This window comes from Aethalodelphis obliquidens, unplaced genomic scaffold (genome assembly GCF_003676395.1).
Source record: "Aethalodelphis obliquidens isolate GAN/ISIS:26980383/991018 unplaced genomic scaffold, ASM367639v1 scaffold9, whole genome shotgun sequence".
NCBI lineage: Eukaryota > Metazoa > Chordata > Mammalia > Artiodactyla > Delphinidae > Aethalodelphis > Aethalodelphis obliquidens.
Genome location: NW_020837953.1, coordinates 2,384,347 through 2,407,012, shown reverse-complemented (window position 1 = coordinate 2,407,012; position 22,666 = coordinate 2,384,347). Strand labels below are relative to the sequence as shown.

Here is a 22,666-nt window from a genome sequence, read left to right as displayed (position 1 = left end):
AGGAATGGACATATAGTAGTGATCACTACAGGATGATTCCTGCTAACAGTTCAGTGGGAGAAGATATTTTTAACTTCTCATTTTGAAATAATTTTAGTTTTACAGAACAATTGCAAACAGTATAGAGAGTTCCTATATGTGCTTCCTGCGTCTCCCCTAGTGTTAATGTGTAACACAACCAAAGCATATTTATCAATAAGCATTAACGTTGGTACGATACTCCTAACTGAACTACAGACTTTACCAGCTTTTCCACTAACGTTTTTGTCCCAGGATTCCATGCAGGACACCACATTGCATTTAGTCAGCATGTATCGCTACACTCCTCCAAACTGTGCCAGCTTCTCAGACTTCCTTTGTTTTTTATGACCTTGACACTCTTGAAAATTACCAGTTAGGTAATTTGGGTTTGTCTGATGTTTTCTCACAATCAACTGGAGTTATGGATTTTTTGGATGAATAATCCAAAGGTGGAGTGTGCTTCTCATCACATTGTGTCAAGGATACGTGCTATAAACATGACTTATCACTGGTGATGTTAACCTTAATCATTTAGTGAAGTGGTGTTTGTCATATTTCTTTACTGTAAAATTACTACTTTTACAGTAACTGCTTTCATATTCTATTAGTTAGAAGGGAGTTGACTCAGCCTAGCCTACATTCCAGGGGAGAGGAATTAAGCTCTACCTTCTGGAAGGGGGAGCAACTGCTCTTATTATTTGTAATTCTTCTGTAAGAAACATTTGTCTCTTCTCCTCCAATTATTTATTTATTCTATCATGTATATCATTATGGATTCATAGATGTTTGTTTTATTCTTTAGGTTATAATCCAATACTATCATTATTTATTTTGTTGCTCAAACTGTTCCAGCTTTGGCCATTGGGGGCTCTTTCAGGTTGACTGCCATGTGCTTTTCACATATCACCATTTTTTTTTTTCGGCACGCGGGCCTCTCACTTTTGTGGCCTCTTCTGTTAAGAGTACAGGCCCCGGACGCTCAGGCTCAGCGGCCATGGCTCACGGGCCCAGCCGCTCCGTGGCACGTGGGATCCTGCCGGACCGGGGCACGAACCCGCGTCCCCTGCATCGGCAGGCGGACTCCCAACCACTGCGCCACCAGGGAAGCCCCATATCACCATTTTTTAAAGCACTTCCTTGTTTTCTGTCACTGCGAGATGCTCTAGGCTCATCTTGCATTCTCTCTGCCCCTAGAATCAGTCATTTCTCCAGGGAGCCCTAGCTCCTTTTATTGGAGAATGATGTTAGAAACCAAGATCTGGATGCTAGATATGCTTCTAGGCCGTCTCGGTCCTAGAAAATATACGTATGTATGTATCCTACCCCATGTATATACTATAAGAAGAATTTAAGTAAATAAAAGCTCAAATAGGTTGTTAAATAAATTAGCTATGAAGAAAAATGCCACATTCTGTGTAAAAGAATTATAGATGTGATTTAATACAAATGGAGCAAGGCAGTGGTCAGTGTGGTCTTCTTTGTAGCAGGAATACTTAAGCCAAAATCTTTTAAATGAGCAGGAATTAGCCAGGCTAAAGGGCAAGGAGAGAGCATTTCGGGCAGAAGGAGCAGCCTCTGAAGAAGCACTTTAGTAGGACGAGCTCAATGCATTTGAAGAATTGGAAGGGATCCATCATGGTGAGAGCAGAGTTATCCAAGGGAAATGCGACTGCAAATGGGCAGAGGCGGGATCATGTAGGGCCTTGAAGGCCATGGTAAGAATCTCCTTTTATCATGAAAGCAATGGGTTGCCACTGAAAGGTGGTAAATAGGGGAGGGGGTACGTCCTACTTCACATAGAAATGTAGGGTTATGTGTAGTGGGAACCTCCCCAACTGCCTCAGCTCTCCTGTCCCACCTATTAGCTTTTCTCCACTGGCGCCCATCCCCAGGAAGCCATATCACTCTGGTCCACACCACAGTCTTATCTTTCCAGTTTGTTTTGGATTTCATCAAGGCCATATCTATAAAATGTACTCATGTGAGGGATACGTGTATACTTTTGTTGTAAAGTGTGCTCTCATTTACATTATTTATGTAAAGCCTTTTCTAAGAACAGATTTGAATCCAAAGCCTCACAGAACTCCAGGCTCTGCTAAATAGTAAGAATAATGTTTCCTTCTTTTCCTCAGTTGCTAAGAAGTTCATGACTACATATGATACACACTCAGTTGTATTTTCCTGTGACTTCCTGATAAAATTTTCCTCCTTTCCTCTTTTACTGATTGGTTGTTTTTAGTGACTTCGGATTGTTTATTTTATCATACCTGTACTTTTGTTGTAAATAAATTGAAGACCTTTCTTGAAATGAGGACAGTTACAATTTATTTTAAAAATTAACAAAGAAATAAGAAGCCCATCCTACAACTGGATGCTGGAATTTTCTCTTTGGCACCCTACCAGCCTCAGCCTGAGGATTTCAGTAAAATGTGGAGCTACTGAGTTGCTCTGTCTCTCTGAGCAGCTCTAATTACTGCAGAGTTATTGATGTTTATTCATTGTTGGGCCAAATGAATTAACAATGGTCTGTTGTTTTTGTTAAATAATGAGGCGCTGGTTGTCTAAAAATGTTCATAGTGCCTTACATAAAAACTAAAGCGTTACTAAACTTAAAATACCTTAAGAAAACAATTTGTTTATTAAAATCATAGATTTAAAAATGCATGGATCAAATGTAACTATTAAAATGAAAATAGTAGGTTCTATATCATCTATAGAGTAGTGTTGCTGGAATGCAATAAAGACAAACAATTATCCCCAGAGGAACACTATTACAATCATTGCTTAATTACGGTTTATTTTTCCTTTCCTCTTGTGATAATTACTCACTCCTTCAGACTAAGAGATACTGACATTTCACTAACAGCATGATTGTTTTTATTCCACATATCCCGTGGTTTCCTCTCATTTTAGTCCTAAGACAATGTGTTCAATTATTTGCAGGTTCTAAATTTGTTTTAATGGTGTCTGTGTTTATTTAGATTAATGACTCTCTAATTTAAAAAATTAGAAAAATTTTATTTTGATATTTTACAAATATATTGAGTGCCACTTGACTTGTTAAGGAATTCTCAGTCCTCATACCATATATAAACTTAAGTTTGAAAGTCAAGCCAGAAAAGCGTCGGGACTTGGAGTTGCAAGACTTGGATTTGAATGACAGCTCTATCACATACTAGCTGTATGTGAACTTAGATGAATCAATTAATCCCTCTGAGTTGTTCTTTTCTTATTTTTAAGATAGAGTTGGTAGTCATCCCTCTATCCAACCCACTAGGCTGTTATGAGGTTCCAATGGAATAATGTCTGGACAACTGTTCACCTTGTACACCATAAAGTTCTTGTCAAGGATCAGTCATAGTAAGTGTATTCATTCAATTCAAAAACATTTGCTAAGTACACACTGTGCTTCAGCCCCAGTGCTCGTGCCAGAAATGCAGAGATGTTTGAATAGAAGATGATGATGATGATGACAAAGTTTCATAGAGTTAAATATGTACACAATATTTCTTATGTCTGTGAAACAACATCGGAACATTATAATGGAGTTAGGATATTTCCTCCTGTTAAATCTTTTAAATTTATGTTCTACTCACTCTGGAAGCAATAATTTTATTGTAACTTTGTCATAGATATTATATTCTGAGTGTTAACAATCAATATAGCTGAGAATCTGGATTTGCAAAGGATATAATTTATGATTCTATTTCTAGTACAAAAGTCAGAAACTGATTAATTTTTTATTAAACTGGTGAATTTTAACAGGCTTTATGCTTAGTTCTCAGTGTTGTCCCTGATCAACTCTTTCTATTTTGGACTGACAGTGGGCCCAGGTCAAGTTTCGAGACAAATTGTCACAGAAAAAAGACTTTTGAGACCATCTGTATCACCTGTTTTTTCAGGAGTTTATTTCAGAGTGCAAAAATGGCATTAGGACTCCAAGGGCAAGAGAAATGTGAGCTGTAGTTACAACGGGGCAACAAGGAACTGAAATTCCTGCAGGGACAGCAAGAGACAAATTGATATGCCGAGTTCAAAAATCAGTCATCAAATACCGATGACCATTTACCATGTACAGAGCACTAGTGACAGGGATACAGCAGTGAATACAGACCTGCTGCCCTGCTCATGAAGTTTAGAGAAATGAGGAAGAGTCAAGAAGAGTTAGGCGGAAAAAACAGTACTTGGAAAGACTTGGAGGAAGAAAGAAGTATGACACCTTGGGGCTTGGAGGACATGTTCCGATTTGTTCTGTATATCTGTGTATCACTCCCAATGTCTGGTATTGTGTTGTACACACACAAATGAACAGCAGATATTTTAAAATCAGCAATAAATGATGAACACTAATGACTATGGCATCACTGGATCAGCTGACCCTCCCAGAGCTAGTGTAGCTCTGAATGCCAGAGCATTAGTATCTCCACTGGTAAAGTATGAACCATGATATCCACTATACAGGATGATATGGAAAAATAATGAGGTGATATATGAGACAGTAATTTTTTAAATGTGAAAACATCATCAATGTGTTCATTGTTCATCTTTGAAACAAATAGAGGAGTAGTAAGAACATGGAAAAGAAGAACTTCCAGGAAGATTCTACATTGGAAGGGGTCAGAATCCTGAATACTTTCTTAGTTTTAGTTTCAAATATATCAAAGAACAGACTGTATCTGAATCAGAAAGAGCCACATCTGTGTCAATCTGTGGACTTGGGGGAGAAAGAGAAAGTGCTCAGGCTGTCAGTGGAGTAAAAGAATAATCATTCCTTATGGTCAAAGCTCACAGGCCAGTGAACCTGAGTTTCACACAGCAGAGCAGAAGGTGAACAATTTGATTAAAGAACATATTAATGATGGCAATCAGCAAGTTTGGGTAGATCCCACAGACTCAAACTCATTGTGTTTATATATTTATATACCTACAGACAGATATGTGCATTACTATGCAACTTGTTAAAGCTTTGTTTGGAGGTTATGAAATGATATACCTGAAAACACATTATAATATACCAATACATATAGAACTCTAAGAAACTGCTTTTATCTGTAATATTTTGATTCCAGGGCCATTACGAACTTATGGGCAAGTCTTCTTAATAATGGTCCTTTGGGAACCACTAAATGGTCTTGAATGAAATCCAAGTCTCACATTGCTTAAACAAATTCCACTGTCTTCTGAATGGTGCAGTCGTGCTGCCTCAGGATGTGAGATAATGTTACTGTGACCTGGCAGCTTTAGCAGAGCTAACTCTATTAATAAGGCCAAATAGGCCTTTATCTAGAATGATAAAAACCAATAGCAAGCAACTTTAAAAAATACCCATTGAGGTATCTTGGAATAATGCCACACATTTGAGTCTGAAGAAGAAAAATTAATTATTTGTAGAGGGAGTGCACTCCCGTATTGCTCATCTTGCCTTTTACTAAAGTATGGGAAGCAGTCAGACTATAATGATGGGCATCACATACAATGAGCTTAAGTAAAGGCTCTCAGGATGTCTGTGATTAAGCACAGAAGCTACTCTCTCCATGCTGTATAAATAACTTAATTAAGTTAAATTTTTTAAAAAAGAAGCTACTCTCTCCATAGGGCATTTCCATATTATAGACCCTGTAGATTTGTCAGTCAATTTACTGGTCATATTATACCAGGCATAGCAAATAGGTTTCAACTCCCCTGCCAATATTAATTGATGGGTAGTGGCTGCTGGGGGTAGTTTGTTGAAAAAGGCTGTGATGATAAAACCAACTCTGAAGCAGAGATCATGGATGTGTGTGTTTGAAGGTGGAGGTGAGGGTTAGGGGGCCCTATACAGTGGTAGTCTGTATTAGGAGAAAGGCTGATCAAGCAGAGGCCAAAGGTTACACAGATACTAGCTACTCATTTATTCATTTGTTTATCCTTCACCTCTTCAGAAAAGACATGGAAGAGAATATCTGTAATATAAAAAGATTTTAAAAATCAGGGCAAAAGGAAAGTAAGATCAAAACAGTAAGTTAAGGCCACTGAGAAATGCAAATCCTGCACACTTAGCAATGGGGGCTTAACATCTGACTCTGAATTTCCTAACAGCCAAATTAAATATGGAAGTCATAATCATTTACAAGATTCACATTGTCAGAAATATAAGGTTGGTCATGTAATGTGAACTGTAAGACAGACATTCTGGTATAAAAGAATAGGTGTGGAACTAGAAGACGTGAATTTAAATCCAAAGGCTGCCACCTAGTAGCCAGGTGACCTTCAGCAAGTTATTTAAACTTGACTGCCTCAGTGTCATCATTTGTAAAATTTGGATAATAATGCTGCTTCATGAATTGCTCTGAAGTTAAATTATGAAGTGAGCATGCTCTTTATTTTCCATTTGGTCACCTAGATCCATGCCCTTCACTTCTCTGCCCTGCAGACTGCATCAGCCAGGCTCCCTTTGCCCTCTGGCTTCCTGTTCAGTTCAGCCAACAAGGAGTAACCTCTCCCCACCTCTTCAATGCCGAGAGTCTAATGGTAGCTGGTCCCTTTATGACTGCAGCCCTTATGGGCAGCAGCCTTTCAGAGCACCAGCTCTCACCAAGCTCCATGATACTGTGGCCTCCCCTTGCTTCTTCAGGCCTAAAGAGTAACAGCTACTTGACGTTGCTATCTCTGGGTGCCTCAGGATGACTTTTTGGTTTCCCCAACTCCATTCATACTTCTGTAAACTGTCTCTGCATTTAATTCTCATCAGAATCCAATGTGAACATGTTTTCTGTTTCTGGCCACGGCCCTGACTAAGACAATGAATATTTATAACAAATGGGAGGGAGATGGGAATAGAGTCGATTTTTGAGCCCCTACTACAGCCAAGCAGAGAACCAGTCACTATTTATAACAGATATTCAATAAATGCTGATAAATCTGAAGTAAGGGATCTGAGACAGGATAAGGGAGAACAGATTTCACCAGAATTTGAGACACAGGACTCAGATCCTTTCCATCAGATGACCTCCTTTCTCCAATATGGAATGTCAACAGAAGAAAGAGAAAGAATCAGGATTAATCGGCCGGTTTAGCCTGAGCAACAGCAACAAAATGCTAACATTTATGAAGGTGTAAAATCTGTTCTAGGTTTCAAAAAAAATTCAGAGGGAAATGGTGCAGCAGAGAGCGAGAATGTGAATTTTCTTTGTGCCATTTTAGGTACCTGGGGGAAGAGTGGAGGTGAGTGGGCATAATATAATTAATGGAATGCCTACTGTGCTTTTGTGCCATTCCATTTTGGAACGATTTACGATTTTCCAAGGATGTGCTATCAGAAAGGAAGTATTTTGCCTCCTTTTCACAAAAAAAAGATACTTTAAGAATCACAAACAAAAGAGAAAGTAACAAGAACACGTGAACTATGTTCTGGCACAGGGACAACCAAAGGTTTGTGGGCACCCAGCAAATTCTGCTGTTGTCCCTAGAAACCACCAAAGGCAGGTCATTCCAAGTGCTTCCCTACTGAAGCATCCTACATGTTACTGCGGTCAGGAGAGGCTCACATCCTCAGATCCTCTTTATTGATAGAAATCTATTTTTTTCTCCGTTGACACACATTTTTACAGGAAGGCAGAGATGTCTTAGATCTTATGTGCACAAGTCGTCCCCATAACCAGAAAGACAGACCTGGTACAAAATAACCACAGCGCAGGGGAGAACTCACAAACAAAGAAAAAGAAGCATAAAGTGAAATGTTTTGCTTTTCTTTTCGCCATTTTCATCCTGTTTTGATTTCCAACATGTGCAAGTCGTTCTGTTGCTATAAAACTTATTAAATGAAGTAAAAGAGCAAAGACCAAAAATGTAATAATGAAATGAAGTTTTAATCCCTTACAGTTTTTTGGCATCATCAGCTTGATAATATTTGATATACACTGAAGGGTTTTTGAGTTTTAGACAGAACTTTTCTTAAAACTGTTCATGCGTCCCAGATGTGACCTAGTTTCTTTCTGGGAAATGGATGCTGAGTGTTGCACAGGCAAGTCAAGCAGGCATGGCTATTTTAGGAGCCATTAATGTAGTATATTTACAGGAACCAAATATGTGACTCCAGCTGGCCCGTGAAAAACCTTCATTGAGCATGTACTATGTGCTGAGCACAGAACTGTAAACACAAAGGACCCGTCCTGATCTTGAGGAGCTCAGAAACCAGGTAACAAACATGTTATATGGTAAAAGAAAACACATGTAAAAATAAAGCCAAGGCATAACGTGTGCAAATGTCAGAAGCTGGAAGAAGGTAGAGAAGTGTTCCGTAATATGTAGGCATTTTTTTTTTTGTCTTAGGAGAGTTAAGGGAATGCTTCACAGAGGAGGTAGAATCGGAACAAATGCTAAAGTTTTAATTCCAGCTGGGAAATTCTCTTCATTTAGGTCATGACTTACTTATGGACAAATGAATTTATGGTCCACTTGTATTGACAAGAAAACAGATGGAAAAAGCCTAAGATAAGGCTGGGCATAAAATAAGAATCATTAAGTGCTTTCTCTCTTCTCCAGTATTGTTTCAATTGAGGTAAAATTCACATAACATAAAATTCATCCTTTTCATCATTTTAAACTGTCCAGTTCAGTGGTGTTTATAAATTCACAATGTTTTACAAGCATTACCGCTATCTAATCCTACAGTATCTTCATTAACCTACAAAGAAAGGCTGTGCCCATTGAGCAGTCACTGGGCCTTCCCCTTCCCCTCCAGCACCTGGCAACCACTAATCTTTCTGTTCCCATGGATTTGTCTGTTCTGGACATTTCATATAAATACAGTCATAGAATATGTGGCCTTTGTGTCTGGCTTCTTTCACTTAGCAAAGCATTTTCAAGGTTCATCTAAATAGTAACATGAATCAGTACTTCATTCCTTTTTATGGCTGAATAACATTTATGATACACAAATACCACATTTTGTTTATCCGTTTGTCAGTTGGTGGACACTGAGTTGTTACTACCTTTTGGCTGTTGTGAATAGTGTTGCTATGAACATTCACATACAAGTTTTCATTTAAACACCTGTTTTAAATTTTTTTGGGTACGTATCTATAAATGGAATTGCTGGGTCTTATGCTAACTCAATATTTAACTTTTTGAGGAACTACCGAGCTGCATTTCCATTGTGGATGCACCATTTTACATTATTACCAGCAATGTATAGGTGTTTTAATTTCTTCACACCTCACAGACACTTGTTATTTTGTTTGTTTGTTTGTTTGGTTTGGTTTGGTTTGGTTTTGCTTGTAGCCAATCCAGTGGGGGTGAAGTGGTTTCTCATTGTGGTTTTCATTTGTATTTCCCAAGTGACTGATGATTTTGAGCATCTTTATATGTGCTTATTGACCATTAAAATACCTTCTTTGGAAAAAAGTCTATTCAGATCCTTGGCCCATTTTTAAATTGGATTGTTTGATCTTCTTGTTGTTACATTGTAAGTTATTTATATATTCTGCAGACAAGTCTCTTAACAGATAGATGATATGCAAATATTTTCTCCCATTCTGTAGTTGTTTTTATTTAAATGACAGTGTGCTTTGATGAACAAAAGTGCTCTTTTAAATTTTTATAAAGACTAAGTTATCTATTTTTTTTTCTTTTGTTGCCTATGATTTTGATATCATGTTTAAGAAACCATTGCCTAATCTGGGGTCATGAAGATTTACACCTGTGTTTCCTTCCAAGAGTTGTAGAGTTTTAGCTCTTACATTTAGGTCTTTTGATTCATTTTGAATTAATTTTTGTGTATGATTGAGGTAGATATCCAAATTCCTTCTTTTGTGTGTGGCTATCCAGTTGTCCCAGTACCATTTGTTGAAAAGACTATTCTTTCCCCAATTGAATATTCTTGGTACCTTATAGATGTCTGGGTTTATTTCTGGATTCTGAATTATATTCTGTTGGTCTATATGTGTGTCCTCATGCCAGCACCACAGTGTTTTGATTACTGTAGCTTTGTAGTAAGTTTTGAAATAGAGAAGTATGAAGAATTTTGTTCTTTTTCAAGATTTTGGATATTTGGTATCCCTTGCAACTACATGCAAGGGATGTAATCAGCTTGTCCATTCTTCACAAAGGCAGTTAGAATTTTGATAGAGATTGCATTGAATCTGTAGATCAATTTGAGGAGTATTGTCTCTTAACAATATTAAGTCTTCCAATCTATGAACATGGAATGCCTTTCCATTTATTTAGGTCTTCTTTAATTTCTTTGAGCAATGTTTTGTTGTCTTCTGTGTACGAGTCTTACTCCTCCTTAATTAAATTTATTACTATTTTATTCATTTTGATTTTAAATGGAATTGTTCTGTTCTTTTCAGATTGTTCATTGCTGGTGTATAGAAATACTACTATAAGATTTTTATATGTTGGTCTTGTTTCCTGCAACTTTTCTGAATTCCTTTATTAGCTCTGTGAGATATATATATACATATATATATACATATATATGTATATATATATGTGTATGTGTATGTATACACATATGTAGATTGTATATATATTCATATCATCTGTGAATACAGATAGTTTTGCATGTTCCTTTTCAATTTGGAGGCCTTTTCTTTCTTTTTCTGGACTTGTTGCCCTGGCTAGAGCTTCCAGTATCACGTTGAATAGAAGTGACAAAAGCGGACATTCTCATCTTATTTCTGATCTTGGGGGGAAAGCTTTCATTCTTTCACACTGAGTGGGGTTTTCACACATGGCTTTTATCATGTTGGGGAAGTTGCCTTTTACTCCTAGTTTTCTGAATAATTTTATCATGAAAGATTGTTAAGTTTTTAACTTTGTCAAACGCCTTTTCTGCATGAATTGAAATGACTGTGAGGGTTTTTTTCTTTTTTTTCTATTAATAGGTTGTAATATACTGATTGCTTTTCATATGTTAAACCACCCTTGCATTCCTGGGATAAAAATCACACTTTGTTATGGGGTATAATCCTTTTAATATGCTCTTGGATTTGTTTTGATGATATTTTGATGAGATTTTTGCATCTATATTCAAAAGGGATATTGGCCTATAGTTTTCTTTTCTTGTAATGTCTTTTTTGGTTTTGATATCACAGTAATGCTGACCTCATAGAATGAGTTAGGAAGTGTTTCCTCCTCTTCTGTTTTTTGGAAGAGTTTGAGAAGGATTGGTGTTATTTCTTGAAACACTTGGTAGACTCTACCAGTGAAGCCATGCAGTCCTGAGTTGTTCTTTTTTGGAGGCTTTTGATTATTGATCAAAATAATTAGGTCTATTCAGATTTTCTATTTCTTCTTGATTCAGTTTTGGTAGTTTGTGTGTTTTGAGTAATTGTTCATTTCATCTAGATTATCTAATTTGTTGATACACAAATGTTTATGGCATTCTCTTATAACCATTTTTATTTCTATAAGGTCAACAGTAAATCTTCATTTCATTTTTTATTTTAGTGCCTTGAATCTTTTTTCTTGATTAGTAGATCTAAAGGTTTGGTAATTTTGTTGATCTTTTCAAAGAACCAGCTTTTATTTCATTTATCCTACCATTTTTCTATTTTCTGTTTCATTTATCTCTACTCAAATCTTCGTTATTTCTTTCCTTCCACTTGCTTTGGATTTAGTTTGCTAGTTTGGATTTTTCTTTGCTAGTTTCTTAGGAAGTTTAGATTATTGATATAAGGTTTTCCTCTTTTTTTAATGTAGACATTTTAGAACCATAAATTTCTCTCCAAGAACTGCTTTAACTGCATCCCATAAGTTTTGGTGTGTTGTATTTTCTTTTTCATTCATCTCACAGTATCTTCTAATTTCTTGTGATTTCTTTTTTGACCCATTGGTTGAGAGTGTGTTGTTTAATTTCCACATATTTGTGAATTTGGCAGTTTTCCTGTTTATCTTCCTCCCTGCCTCCTTCCCTCTCCTCTTTCCTCCCATTTCTTCTTTCCTTCCTTCCTTCCTCCCTTCCTCCCTTCCTCCCTTCCTTCCTTCCCTCCCTCCCTTCTTTCTTTTCTTTTCTTTTTTCTTTCTTCCTTTCTTTCTTTCTTTCTTTCTTTCTTTCTTTCTTTCTTCTGTCTTTAAAAAGGTTTTTGTGTGTGTGTGTTGAAGAACACTAAACATGAGATCTACTCTGTTAACAAACTTTAAGTGTACAATACAGTATTATTATAGGTTAACTATAGGCACAGTGTTGTACAGCAGATCTGTAGGAGTTTTTCATGTGACATAACTGAAACTTTATACCTGTTGAACAGTGCCACCCCATTTTCCCTCCCTCCAGCCCCTGGCAACCACCATTCTATTCTCTGTTTCTATGAGATTGACAGTTTTAGATACCTCATATAGGTGAAATCAGGCAGCATTTATTCTTCCATGACTGGGTTACTTCACTTAGCATAGTGTCCTGCAGGTTTATCCATGTTGTCACATATGGCAGGATTTCCTTCTTTTCTAAGGCTAAACAATATTCCATTGTATGTATATACCACATTTTATTTATTCGTTCATCTGTTAATGGATACTTAGGTTGTTTCTATATGTTGGTTATTGTCAATAATGCTGCAATGAACATGGGAATGCATATATCTTGTAGAGATCCTGATTCCAATTCTTTTGGATATATACCTCAAAGTAGGATTGCTGGATCATATGGTAAGTCTAATTTTAATTGTTTGAAGAAACCCCATACTGTTTTCCATAGAGGCTTCACCCTTTTACATTTTACATCTACCAAGAGTGTACAAGGTTTCCAATTTCTCCACATCCTCACCAACACTTGTTACCTTTTAAATATATATATAATAACTATCTTAGCAGGTGTGAGTGATATCTAATTGTGGTTTTGATTTGCATTTCCCTGGTGATTAGTGATGCTGAGCATCTTTTCATATACCTATTGGCCACTTGTGTGTCTTTAGAGAAATGTTAATTCAAGTTCTTTGCCCATTTTTTAATCTTTTTTTTGTTTTTGTTTTTGTTTTGGCTGTTGAGTTGTAGGAGTACCTTATATACTTTGGATATTAATCTTTTATAAGATATATGGTTTTAAAATATTTTTTCCCACTCTTAGTTTGTCTGTTCATTCTGTTGATTGTTTCCTTCACTGTGCAGATTTTTAGTGTAATTACATATGTAATTTTCCTTTTGTTGCTTGTGCTTTTTGGTGTGTTATGCAAGAATCATTGCCAAACCCAATGTCATGAGCATTTCTTCTATGTTTTCTTCTGGACTTTTATAGTGATTTCTCATTTTATTTCATGGTGGTCAGAAAAAATGTTTTGTATGGTTTCAGTCTTTTTAAATGTATTGAAATTTATTTTGTGGCCTAACATATGATCTTTCCTGGAGAATGTTCCATATGCGCTTGAGAAAAAAGTGTATTCTGCTGCCGTTGGGTGGTGTGTTCTATATATGTCTCTTAGATCCAGTTGGCTTATAATGTTATTCAAGTCTTCTGTTTTCTTGCTGATTTCTGTGTAGTTGTTCTATCCATTATTGAAAGTGGGGTGTATATATATATATATATATATATATATATATATATATGTATAAAAATAAAATATGTCCTACTGTTACTGTTCATCCCTTTGTTAGTTTTTGCTTCATATATTTTGGTGCTCTGTTTATGTGTCTATACTTAATATATCTTCTTGATGTATTATGCTTTCATCACTATGTAATAGCCTTTTATAACAATTTTCCTTAAACTCTATTTTGTCTGATATTAATATAGACAATCCAGCATGTTTTTTTGTTTGTTTTTTTAAATTTTATTTATTTATTTATTTCTGGCTATATTGGGTCTTCGTTTCTGTGCGTGGGCTTTCTCTAGTTGTGGCGAGCGGGGGCCACTCTTCATCACGGTGCGCGGGCCTCTCACTGTCGCAGCCTGTCCTGTTGTGGAGCACAGACTCCAGATGCGCAGGCTCAGTAGTTGTGGCTCACGGGCCTAGTTGCTCCACAGCATGTGGGATCTTCCCACACCAGGGCTCGAACCCGCGTCCCCTGCATTGGCAGGCAGATTCTCAACCACTGCGCCACCAGGGAAGCCCCCAGCATATTTTGATTAGTGTCTGCATGGAATATTTTTTCACATCTCCTAATTTTCAACCTAGCTTACCTTTGAATCTAAAGTGAGTCTCTTATAGATGTAGTATGGTTGAATCATGTTTTTTAATCCATTCTGCCATTTTTTTGCCTTTTGATTGAGGTGTTAATTTCATTTACCTCTAATGTAATTACAGATAAGGAAGGACTTCTATTTTGTATAGGCTGTCTATACGTCTTATATCTTTTCTTGTTCCTCAATTCCTCCATTACTGCCTTCTTTCATGTTCAATATGTATTTTTTAGTATTCCATTTGGATTCCTTTCTCATTTTTTTCCACACAGTTTTAAGTTATTTTCTTAGTGGTTGCCCTAGAGATTAAAATTAGCATTTTGATTCATAACAATTTAGTTTGAATTAGTATCAGCTTAGCTTCAATTATGTATAAAATGTTTGTTCCTGTACAATTCCATCCCTCCCTTTATGTTATTGTCACAAATTACTTTTTATACTTTGTGTACCCATCAAAATAGACTTCTTATTTTATGCCATTTTCTTTAAATCATATAGGGAAAACAAGGAGTTACAAAGTAAAAATACATTAATACTGACTTTTTATTTACCTATGTAGTTACCATTATTGCTCCTCTTGTGTTTTTTCCTTCCCCTTCTCCCTCTCTTCATTTGTTCCATTGTTCCTTTGCCCCTTCTTTCCTTGTTTCTTATTTTCATTTCTAAAACATTGGTAGAAAAAAGAGAAAGTTGTATTTTATTATTATTTTAAATTGGGAAGCTTATAATGTCCTTCGTAATTAATCGTTTCTCTTGTCTTTGACACTCACATGGTGTGTTACAAAATTGATTTGCCTTTTTTTATATGCAAGTTCAGCATCCCCAATTAGATGGCAAGCAGAGTAAGGGTAGACACTCTGCCGTATACTTCTGCACATTTCCAGTGTCAAAGGAAATGTTCTGTCTATAGAAGATACCTAATAGGTGGTTGTTGATGTCCTAGATATCCTGCCTCCTTCCTTCAGGTACGCAAGCTATTATTATCCTCGTTTACAGTGAGAAAACTGAGAACCAAGAGAGTTCAGGAACTTGACCACGGGCTTTGTACATGACATTGTTTTTCAGGCAACTTGCCTCAGTTATCTCTGACAAGCCTACAACAAGCTTTCCCACCACTAGCACCAACTTCTGGCAACAGGCAGTACTTGTAATGAATAATCCAACTGAGACAGCATTCAGTTTGAGATGCCTATCTGTTCTTTTTGAATCAACACTGAAAGCAAATGAAATAGAATTATTTCCCACAGACTTCCTGAGCAGTAGAGAGAAATGTTTGAACTTTATTCTCAACTGAAGGACAATATTTGTGAGGGTAGCTCTGCATGCAAGTCACAATGAACAACTTCAAGGGGAGCAGGGAAAGCAGCATGACCATAGTTTGCTATTCTCGAGACTTGAAGTGGTTGGTACTTGTCCTTCTGGCTCACAGACCTCCTTGCTTGGCTTGGGGAACACAATGGGATAGTAGAAAGCACAGATGAGGCTTTTGGGGCCAAACAAAAAGGGTTTTAGTTCTGGGCTATCTGCCATACATATTGCAACTTTGAAGAAGTTACTTCCTCATTTGCAAAAATAAGGATTGTTGTAAGGATTAATTTAAATTGTGTACGTGATGGTGCCCGGAATAGAAGAAATTGATATTAGCTTTCTTTCCATCCATGGACCCATCTCACTTCTCCACTTCCCCCACCCCCACTTTCACATTGTCCAGAGTCCTCATTCTCTTTGCTTCCAACCCCTTATAAAATATACGAGCTGTTAAGTACTTTCACCCTGAAGTGTAAATGGCTACTAGGTTCAGTATTTTAGTTTTTACAGGGATGTTATTATTTTAACACAGAACTAAAATCTAATGTCCAAGGAATGAAATTATAATTAGGAAATGTAACCTGCTTTGGTCATAGAAATTCAGCCTTACTAAACACCATTCCCCATAAAATGGAGCCAGGGCTTCTTTGAGAAATGACTGATGTCAAGATAGGGACAGAGAAGTACAATACAAGGGGAACCTGGAATGTCTTTTGTATGGAAAAGCTTAAAAAGCAGTAGAAGTATGCAGAAATGACTCAGAAGCCAACTTGAAGGGGTTCCCATTAGCTGAACTTGGGACAGTTTGATGATTAAAAAGAAATAGTGGCAAGAATTTATTGTATCATATTGAATAAAAACACGTTTATGCGTCCATATTTATACTTTAAAAAGTAAAAGGTAGATATGGAGATAAGAGGAAAAGTCTTTTTTCTTTTAACAGAATAATGTCAGCTAATAGATGTAAAAAGAATAATGGAAGTAGAAAAGCACCATTTTGTGACCATCATGGTAATAGTTAATTCACGCAATAATTAACAATGGAAGCTAAAAGCAAAAACATTGGGTGACAAACTTTTGGGGAACCATATATTCACACAGTCTCAAATTACTAAGTAATTACAATGGAAAAAAATCTTTACAATGGAGAAATCTGGTGGACACTATCTGACTAAATTATAAAATCTAACATCTCCCATAATCAGACAATCCAATGTCATATTCCTGCCAAGGCGACACACTGAGCTCCTATATAATCTCTGCTAAAAATGGTAAAACCAAATCTGGTCATGAAGAGACAACCTGACAAATGTTACTGGACTGGACTATTCAAAACTGTTGCTGTCATGAAATCACACACACACACACACACACACACACACACACACACACACACACACACACAGGCTGGGGAACTGACCTAGATTAGAGGAGACTAAAGCAACTTGGCAATAAACACAACGCATGGTCCTTGATTTCTTGATTTTTGGATTCCAGAGCAGGGAAAATAATTAGGGGCAATTAGGTACATTTAAAGAAGGATTGCATATTTAATAATAATATTGTATCAATGTTAAATTTCCCAAGTGTGATAATTATATGTGGTTATGTAAGAGAATGTCCTTATTCTTAGAAGATTTAAGGGTAATTTATTTTGTTCTATTGAAATATATATATGGAGAGAGAGAGAGAATGTGGCAACTATAGCCTAAAAACCAATTTGAACATAAAAAAAAAATACACCCCCAAGAGTAGGCCAGTTATTCAGTCCAAATGGTCAACTTAATTATTCCTCAGAAAAATCATGTGACGTTTATAAGAAAAATTGTATTCGAAATAACAGGTCCAGCTCATCTTCAGATAAAAAATGTCAAGATCTTAATCCATTCAAGGTCTCTCAGTCATGTATTTTAGTCACTAGGCTTCAATCAGCAGATTCTCTAACAGCGACAATTAATTTCACTCATCTAGATATGATGGCTTCGCTTGCTTCACAGTGTTAAACAAAAAGAATCTTGACTGCCTGAAGAAATATTTCAGTAGCAAGGGAAAGTACAGAAACAATGACTGAAGAACTGTACATGCTATATTTTATTTTGCAATGATTGTCTTTTAAAAAATCAGTTCTAACCACAACACACACACACACACACAAAAGAACACAATTTTTGGAGGTGATGGCTGAGTTTAGAACTTTGATTATGGTGATGGCATCATGAGTATACACAGAAGTCCAAACTCATCAATATGCATATATTAAATGTGTGTAAATGTTTGTATATCAATTATACTTCAATAAAGCTTAAAAAAATGGTTCTGATCTCCCCTAGGAGAATTCTCCTCTTTACATTTGAAAAGAGATTTTCTGAAGTATGCAATTTATTCATTATATGATCAGTTTCTTCATCTATAAAATAAAGATTAAAAGTGTTACCTACCTTGTCAGTTTGTTGAGGATAATGAATCAGCAAAGATGAAGAACTTAGAATAGAGCTTAGCACCTAATAAGTACTCCATACATTTTAGCTGTTATTATTGTTGCTGTTGTTGTCGTAGGTTTTTATAGCCTCAGGACTGGATATCTTCATGGTTACCAATCATGTTCATACAAAACACTGTTCCAGCGTGAAGTCCCATACGTTAATGAAATGTGCAGCTTCTCTCTTTTCTCTATAAGGCTAAGCCCTGATCAGTTTTTTAATTTATGTTTGTTTTGTTTTGTTTGGGGGATATCTGGAAAATATTTCCAAATCACATAACATAGTATTTATTTATTTGGTTAAATCATTTCAAAAATTTTATTAACCATAACTGGACTTCTAGGTATTTCCTACAACTGCTTCTATTAACAAACCCATCACACATCTTTCTTGGCATTTCTGTCTTTGTTTTTACAGCCCAACTTTTTATGGCTAGATAGCTCCCCCCTTCTTCTGTCCTTAAATGAGCTGATACATTTCTTCCTTTTAGCATTTTGGTATTTTAAGATGTATTAAATTCTATATAAGTTATATTATCTAACACATGGAGAGTGAGGAAGATACATTTCCTCAGGCAAAAATCACTTCCTGTATTTTCAACTGATATATGTGTGGAGGTTTCAGAATACCATGTTTAGCCACGATGGTTTCAAGTATAGTTTTCTCAAGCTATAATAAAATATAAGCAGTATCTCTAACACAGTGATCCCTGTCATTCTTAGAAATCATGCTCTTATTATTATTTCTGTGAACCTTGTCTCATGAATGTGATTTTATTCACTTTCCATTTATATAATGTAAATTAAAGAACTTCTTATTTTAAAATATTTATTTTCAATACCCTTGAAAACAATAGGAGGTACCTTGGGTAGTTATACTGTAAAGTTAGATTTTGCTTGCTTTTTAGAGACAAACATCTTTGGATTAAGTGATTAGCCACTATGTGTCAGTGTTTAGATTTTATTTTAAAAATCTGCTTACATGGATTAGAAGGATTTTTGTATAGAAGAAACAGGTCACCAACAGAATGAGGCATATGGATATCTCTTCTAACAGAGTGTAAAATGATGACATGTCTCGTAATTCATTTAAATAAGCTGAGCTAGAAAGTACAGGATTTATATGTTTAAGTGATACTTTAGGTTGGTTACATCATCAGTACATTTTACTAAATGTTTATTTTTGTTACCTGTTGTTTTTATGTTTTTGAAAACATAGCTTTTAAGAACATATACCTTGCTATTACATTTTTTTCTCATCTGAGTGCCTTAGGACAAGATAAAATAATCTGGACCAATTTTATTTGACTTAGAGCTTTGGGGTGAGTTTAAATATGCTTAATAAAATGAAATAGTTATATTCATCTTCACTCAATAAATGGCAAACTAATCATTCCTTCCCATCAGTGTAAAATGCAATTGATAGTATCACCCTATGTTGTGATTTATCTTTCATAACTTTTGTTTCCCCAGGCACTCCAGTTTTAAATTCTCTAAGGCAGCGTTTGTTTGGTGATTTGACACCAAGCCCCTACGTGAAATTATAACCATGGCTACGATCCCTTTCCATTTTGATGCCTTCTCAATGCAAGAACCAGGAATACCAACATGCTTCCTCTGTGACCATTTTAACTGTGTGGTTATGATACTATTGCCCCAGTTAAGGTTACCTGTCCATGCTTTTTTGAACCATGCTTTACCGTTCTGAGTGATGGTACCCCCACCTCTACCTAAATGACTGTGGACATTACTGCTGTTCAGATGATACTGTGGTGTGATACCCAGATCCCAACATCTGGGAGTGCTGTTGGCAGACAGCCATCAGCCTTTGTGAATTGCCTAGGCTGTCATGCCACCTTTCCACAATAGTCCACATCCAAGGACTCGTCAACTTGGTGGCATAAGGATCAAGCCCCCTTCATCCAAACTTCATTCAGACATCTCAGAAGGGTCATTCCAGCTTCAGAGCTCCCCAGGGATTGGTTGGGACTTTCAGTAGGACTGCATCACAGCCTTCCTTCTTTCTCCCCCTGAGCACTTCTGCTTCCTTTCCTTCCCTTCCATGGCTGTTATTCCCAAGAGCACTTCTTAATAAACCTTTTGCATGCTAATCTCCATCTCGGAGTCACTTCTTGCAATTTTTTCTTATAGTATAAATTTGAAATCCCTTGCATTGTAGATACATTCATCAGTGACAGAGATGACTTCACCCTTAATTTGAACTTGTACTTCTTCATTGAAACTCTAGAATAATCTCTTTTTGGGCAACCCAACAGGTTAGTAATAACATCACTTGTAAATACTGAACTAAAATGCATTAAAAAGCAGTATCATTAAGTGATATAAAATCACTTAAGTCTATAAAAGCCCCAGAAGCAAAATTCTCAGTGTCATGCACAGTCTCCAAATGAACATTAATTTCATAACAGGAGTGAAATTATTCCCTTTTATACACAGTGGAAAGTAGTCCACATCCTTTATCCCCTTTCTCCAGTTTCTTTCTCAATAGTCACCATGGCTGAAAATACCTGTGGGGATGAAGTTTGTCCTAATCCGATCACCTAAAAGTTCAGATCTACTGAGTGCCCAAGTCAATTCTGTCCAAGATTGTCTCTTTGTCAAAGCCTAAAACTCACCCATGGTTAGCGTTTGGGATTGGTCTTGCTTCCCTAAACCCAGTACAGTATTTAACAGAGCTAGGCACTTGCACTGACTGTGATCACAGGTCTGAGAACTAGAAGCTGTTTTAAAATGTCAGTTTTTGTCATCATCTCTCTTCCCTACCTAGGGTTTGTAAATCCCCTTGCCCAGGGCCTGGGCATTCTTATTTCAAAATATCTCCCAGATTCTGAAAACTGTTACAATCTAGAATCTACATTTCTACAATCTAGAAATGTCTCCTGTTGCATTTAACTGACTGTGGATCTCGATGCTGATCGGATGTTGGATCTTCTGTGTGGGGGAATGCTTCAGGAATGAATGCTTTGCTGGCAAGGTCCACTGGATTGTCTGCTGCTGATATGGTGACTCTGCTAGAATGGCTGCTCTTTTTGAATGTCCAGTTCCATGCCTGTCCAGGCCAGGGTTTTCTTCTAGCTGGTGAACACCCTCAGCCATTCAGGGTATCTACATATCAGCAGAGAAAACCTTAGACTTCTCCATTTTTTCACTCCATGGTTTGAGTGTGCAAGACATAGATTTCCTCTTTACAGGAGAGCCTACTACAATTCTTTTTAAGGTACTTAATCAGGGATTTTCTCCTTTTATCATGAATCCATCCACTTAGAGTCCAATTCAGAGCTTAAAATCTCATCCTGACATCGTCTTTCTCTTAAATTTTTTTGGTTTATTTTAAAAAGGTAATATTAGTTCATTTTGGTAAAATAGGAAAATGAAAAAAAATAATCACAGTGAATAACCTCTACAAACATTTTAATATATCTTCTTTCAGTTTTTTTAATGAGTGCAAACACACGCACACACCTTAAGACATATAGTTAAAATAGATTGAGCAACTATTATGAGCTAGGAATTCTGTTAGGCATTTTATATGCATTTGGTCTTCACAGCAACCATAAGAGAAAATGTGGAGAGAATTGCTGTTTTTGTTTTTGTCTGCAGGCATCCAGCTCCCCTACTCCATCCACATGGGGCAACCACCCCATGATTTCAACTTGGGTCTACAGTCCTGGTGGGGCAGCCAGTCGAGGTCCTTTGTCCTCTTCTGGCAAAGGGTTGGATACATATCCCTGATAGACCCATCAGATGCCCTTCCTGCAACTTGAATCTTGAACAGAATGACTCAGAAAGACTTGCAACCATTTTATCATATTCATCTGGGTGGTGCTCTCCTGAAAAAACTTCTTATAATTTTTGCTACCTCGATCTGATGAGCTGCTCTGGGACCTGCCCTTTCCCATGCAGAGTTCTTCAAATTTTTCTCCGAATCTGTGAGATTTTCTACACTTGCAATAATATTGTTTTCTTTATAGTTACCAGGTTTGATTTCACCCACTTACCACCAAAAAAATCCCTAAGCAATATACACATGTACAGAAATATACAAGTATTATTCGAGTTTACAGATGATAAGATCACTACAGAAATTTTCTAAATTATTGTAAAGTACAAAGAAGGTAAAACTTACCAATTATTCCAAAACCTAGATATTATCATTATTACTATTCACATTTTTGTTTATTTCCTTTAGTCTCTCCTCTCTCTGTGTATATATACATACATATATACACACACATGCGTCCACAGATATGTGTCTATATATATACAGAGAGAGAAATCCATACTGTATGTACAGATTTGTATCATCACTTTTTAATTTTAATATTATTTTGTAAGCATTTTCCTGAGTAATTAAACTTCTTTCAAACTATTTTAAGATCTACAATATATTTTATTGTATGGATGTATCATAATGTAGTTAATCATTCCTCTTTCAGACATTTAATGGCTGTTTCTTTTTTTGCTTTGATAAATAGCACTGCAATCAACAACTTGGTTGGCATCTGATTATTTTCTTAGAATAGATTCTGGAAGTAAAATTGACTTAAAGGCTTTGAACATTTTAAAGATTCTTGATATCTATTCTCAAAAACTTCTCAGAAAGATTGTGCCAATTTATAATTCCATGGCTAGTGCTTCAAAATTAGTTGTATTCAGTTCTCCAAATATGGATGCTGACTTTTAGGAATGAATGCCAGAAGTTGGAAAATAACAGCCTATATTGTATCAGGCATTTCTTT

At 36.3% G+C, this 22,666-nt stretch overlaps 1 protein-coding gene across 2 annotated transcripts in view; it reads left to right on the top strand.

The window, feature by feature from the left end:
* FGGY (FGGY carbohydrate kinase domain containing) overlaps nt 1-22,296 on the top strand; it is a 455,489-nt gene extending 433,193 nt beyond the window's left edge. Inside the window, exons 17-18 of one of the 2 annotated variants that reach the window (XM_027108362.1) lie at nt 20,086-20,182; nt 21,528-22,296. In XM_027108362.1, the coding sequence (XP_026964163.1) occupies nt 20,086-20,159 (74 nt within the window). In that variant the 3' untranslated portion in view covers nt 20,160-20,182; nt 21,528-22,296. Of the gene's footprint in view, nt 1-3,845; nt 4,384-20,085; nt 20,183-21,527 lie in introns of those variants that run through there. The other variant, XM_027108360.1, reaches the window with a different exon arrangement.
* The last annotated feature ends 370 nt before the right edge of the window (nt 22,297-22,666 follow it).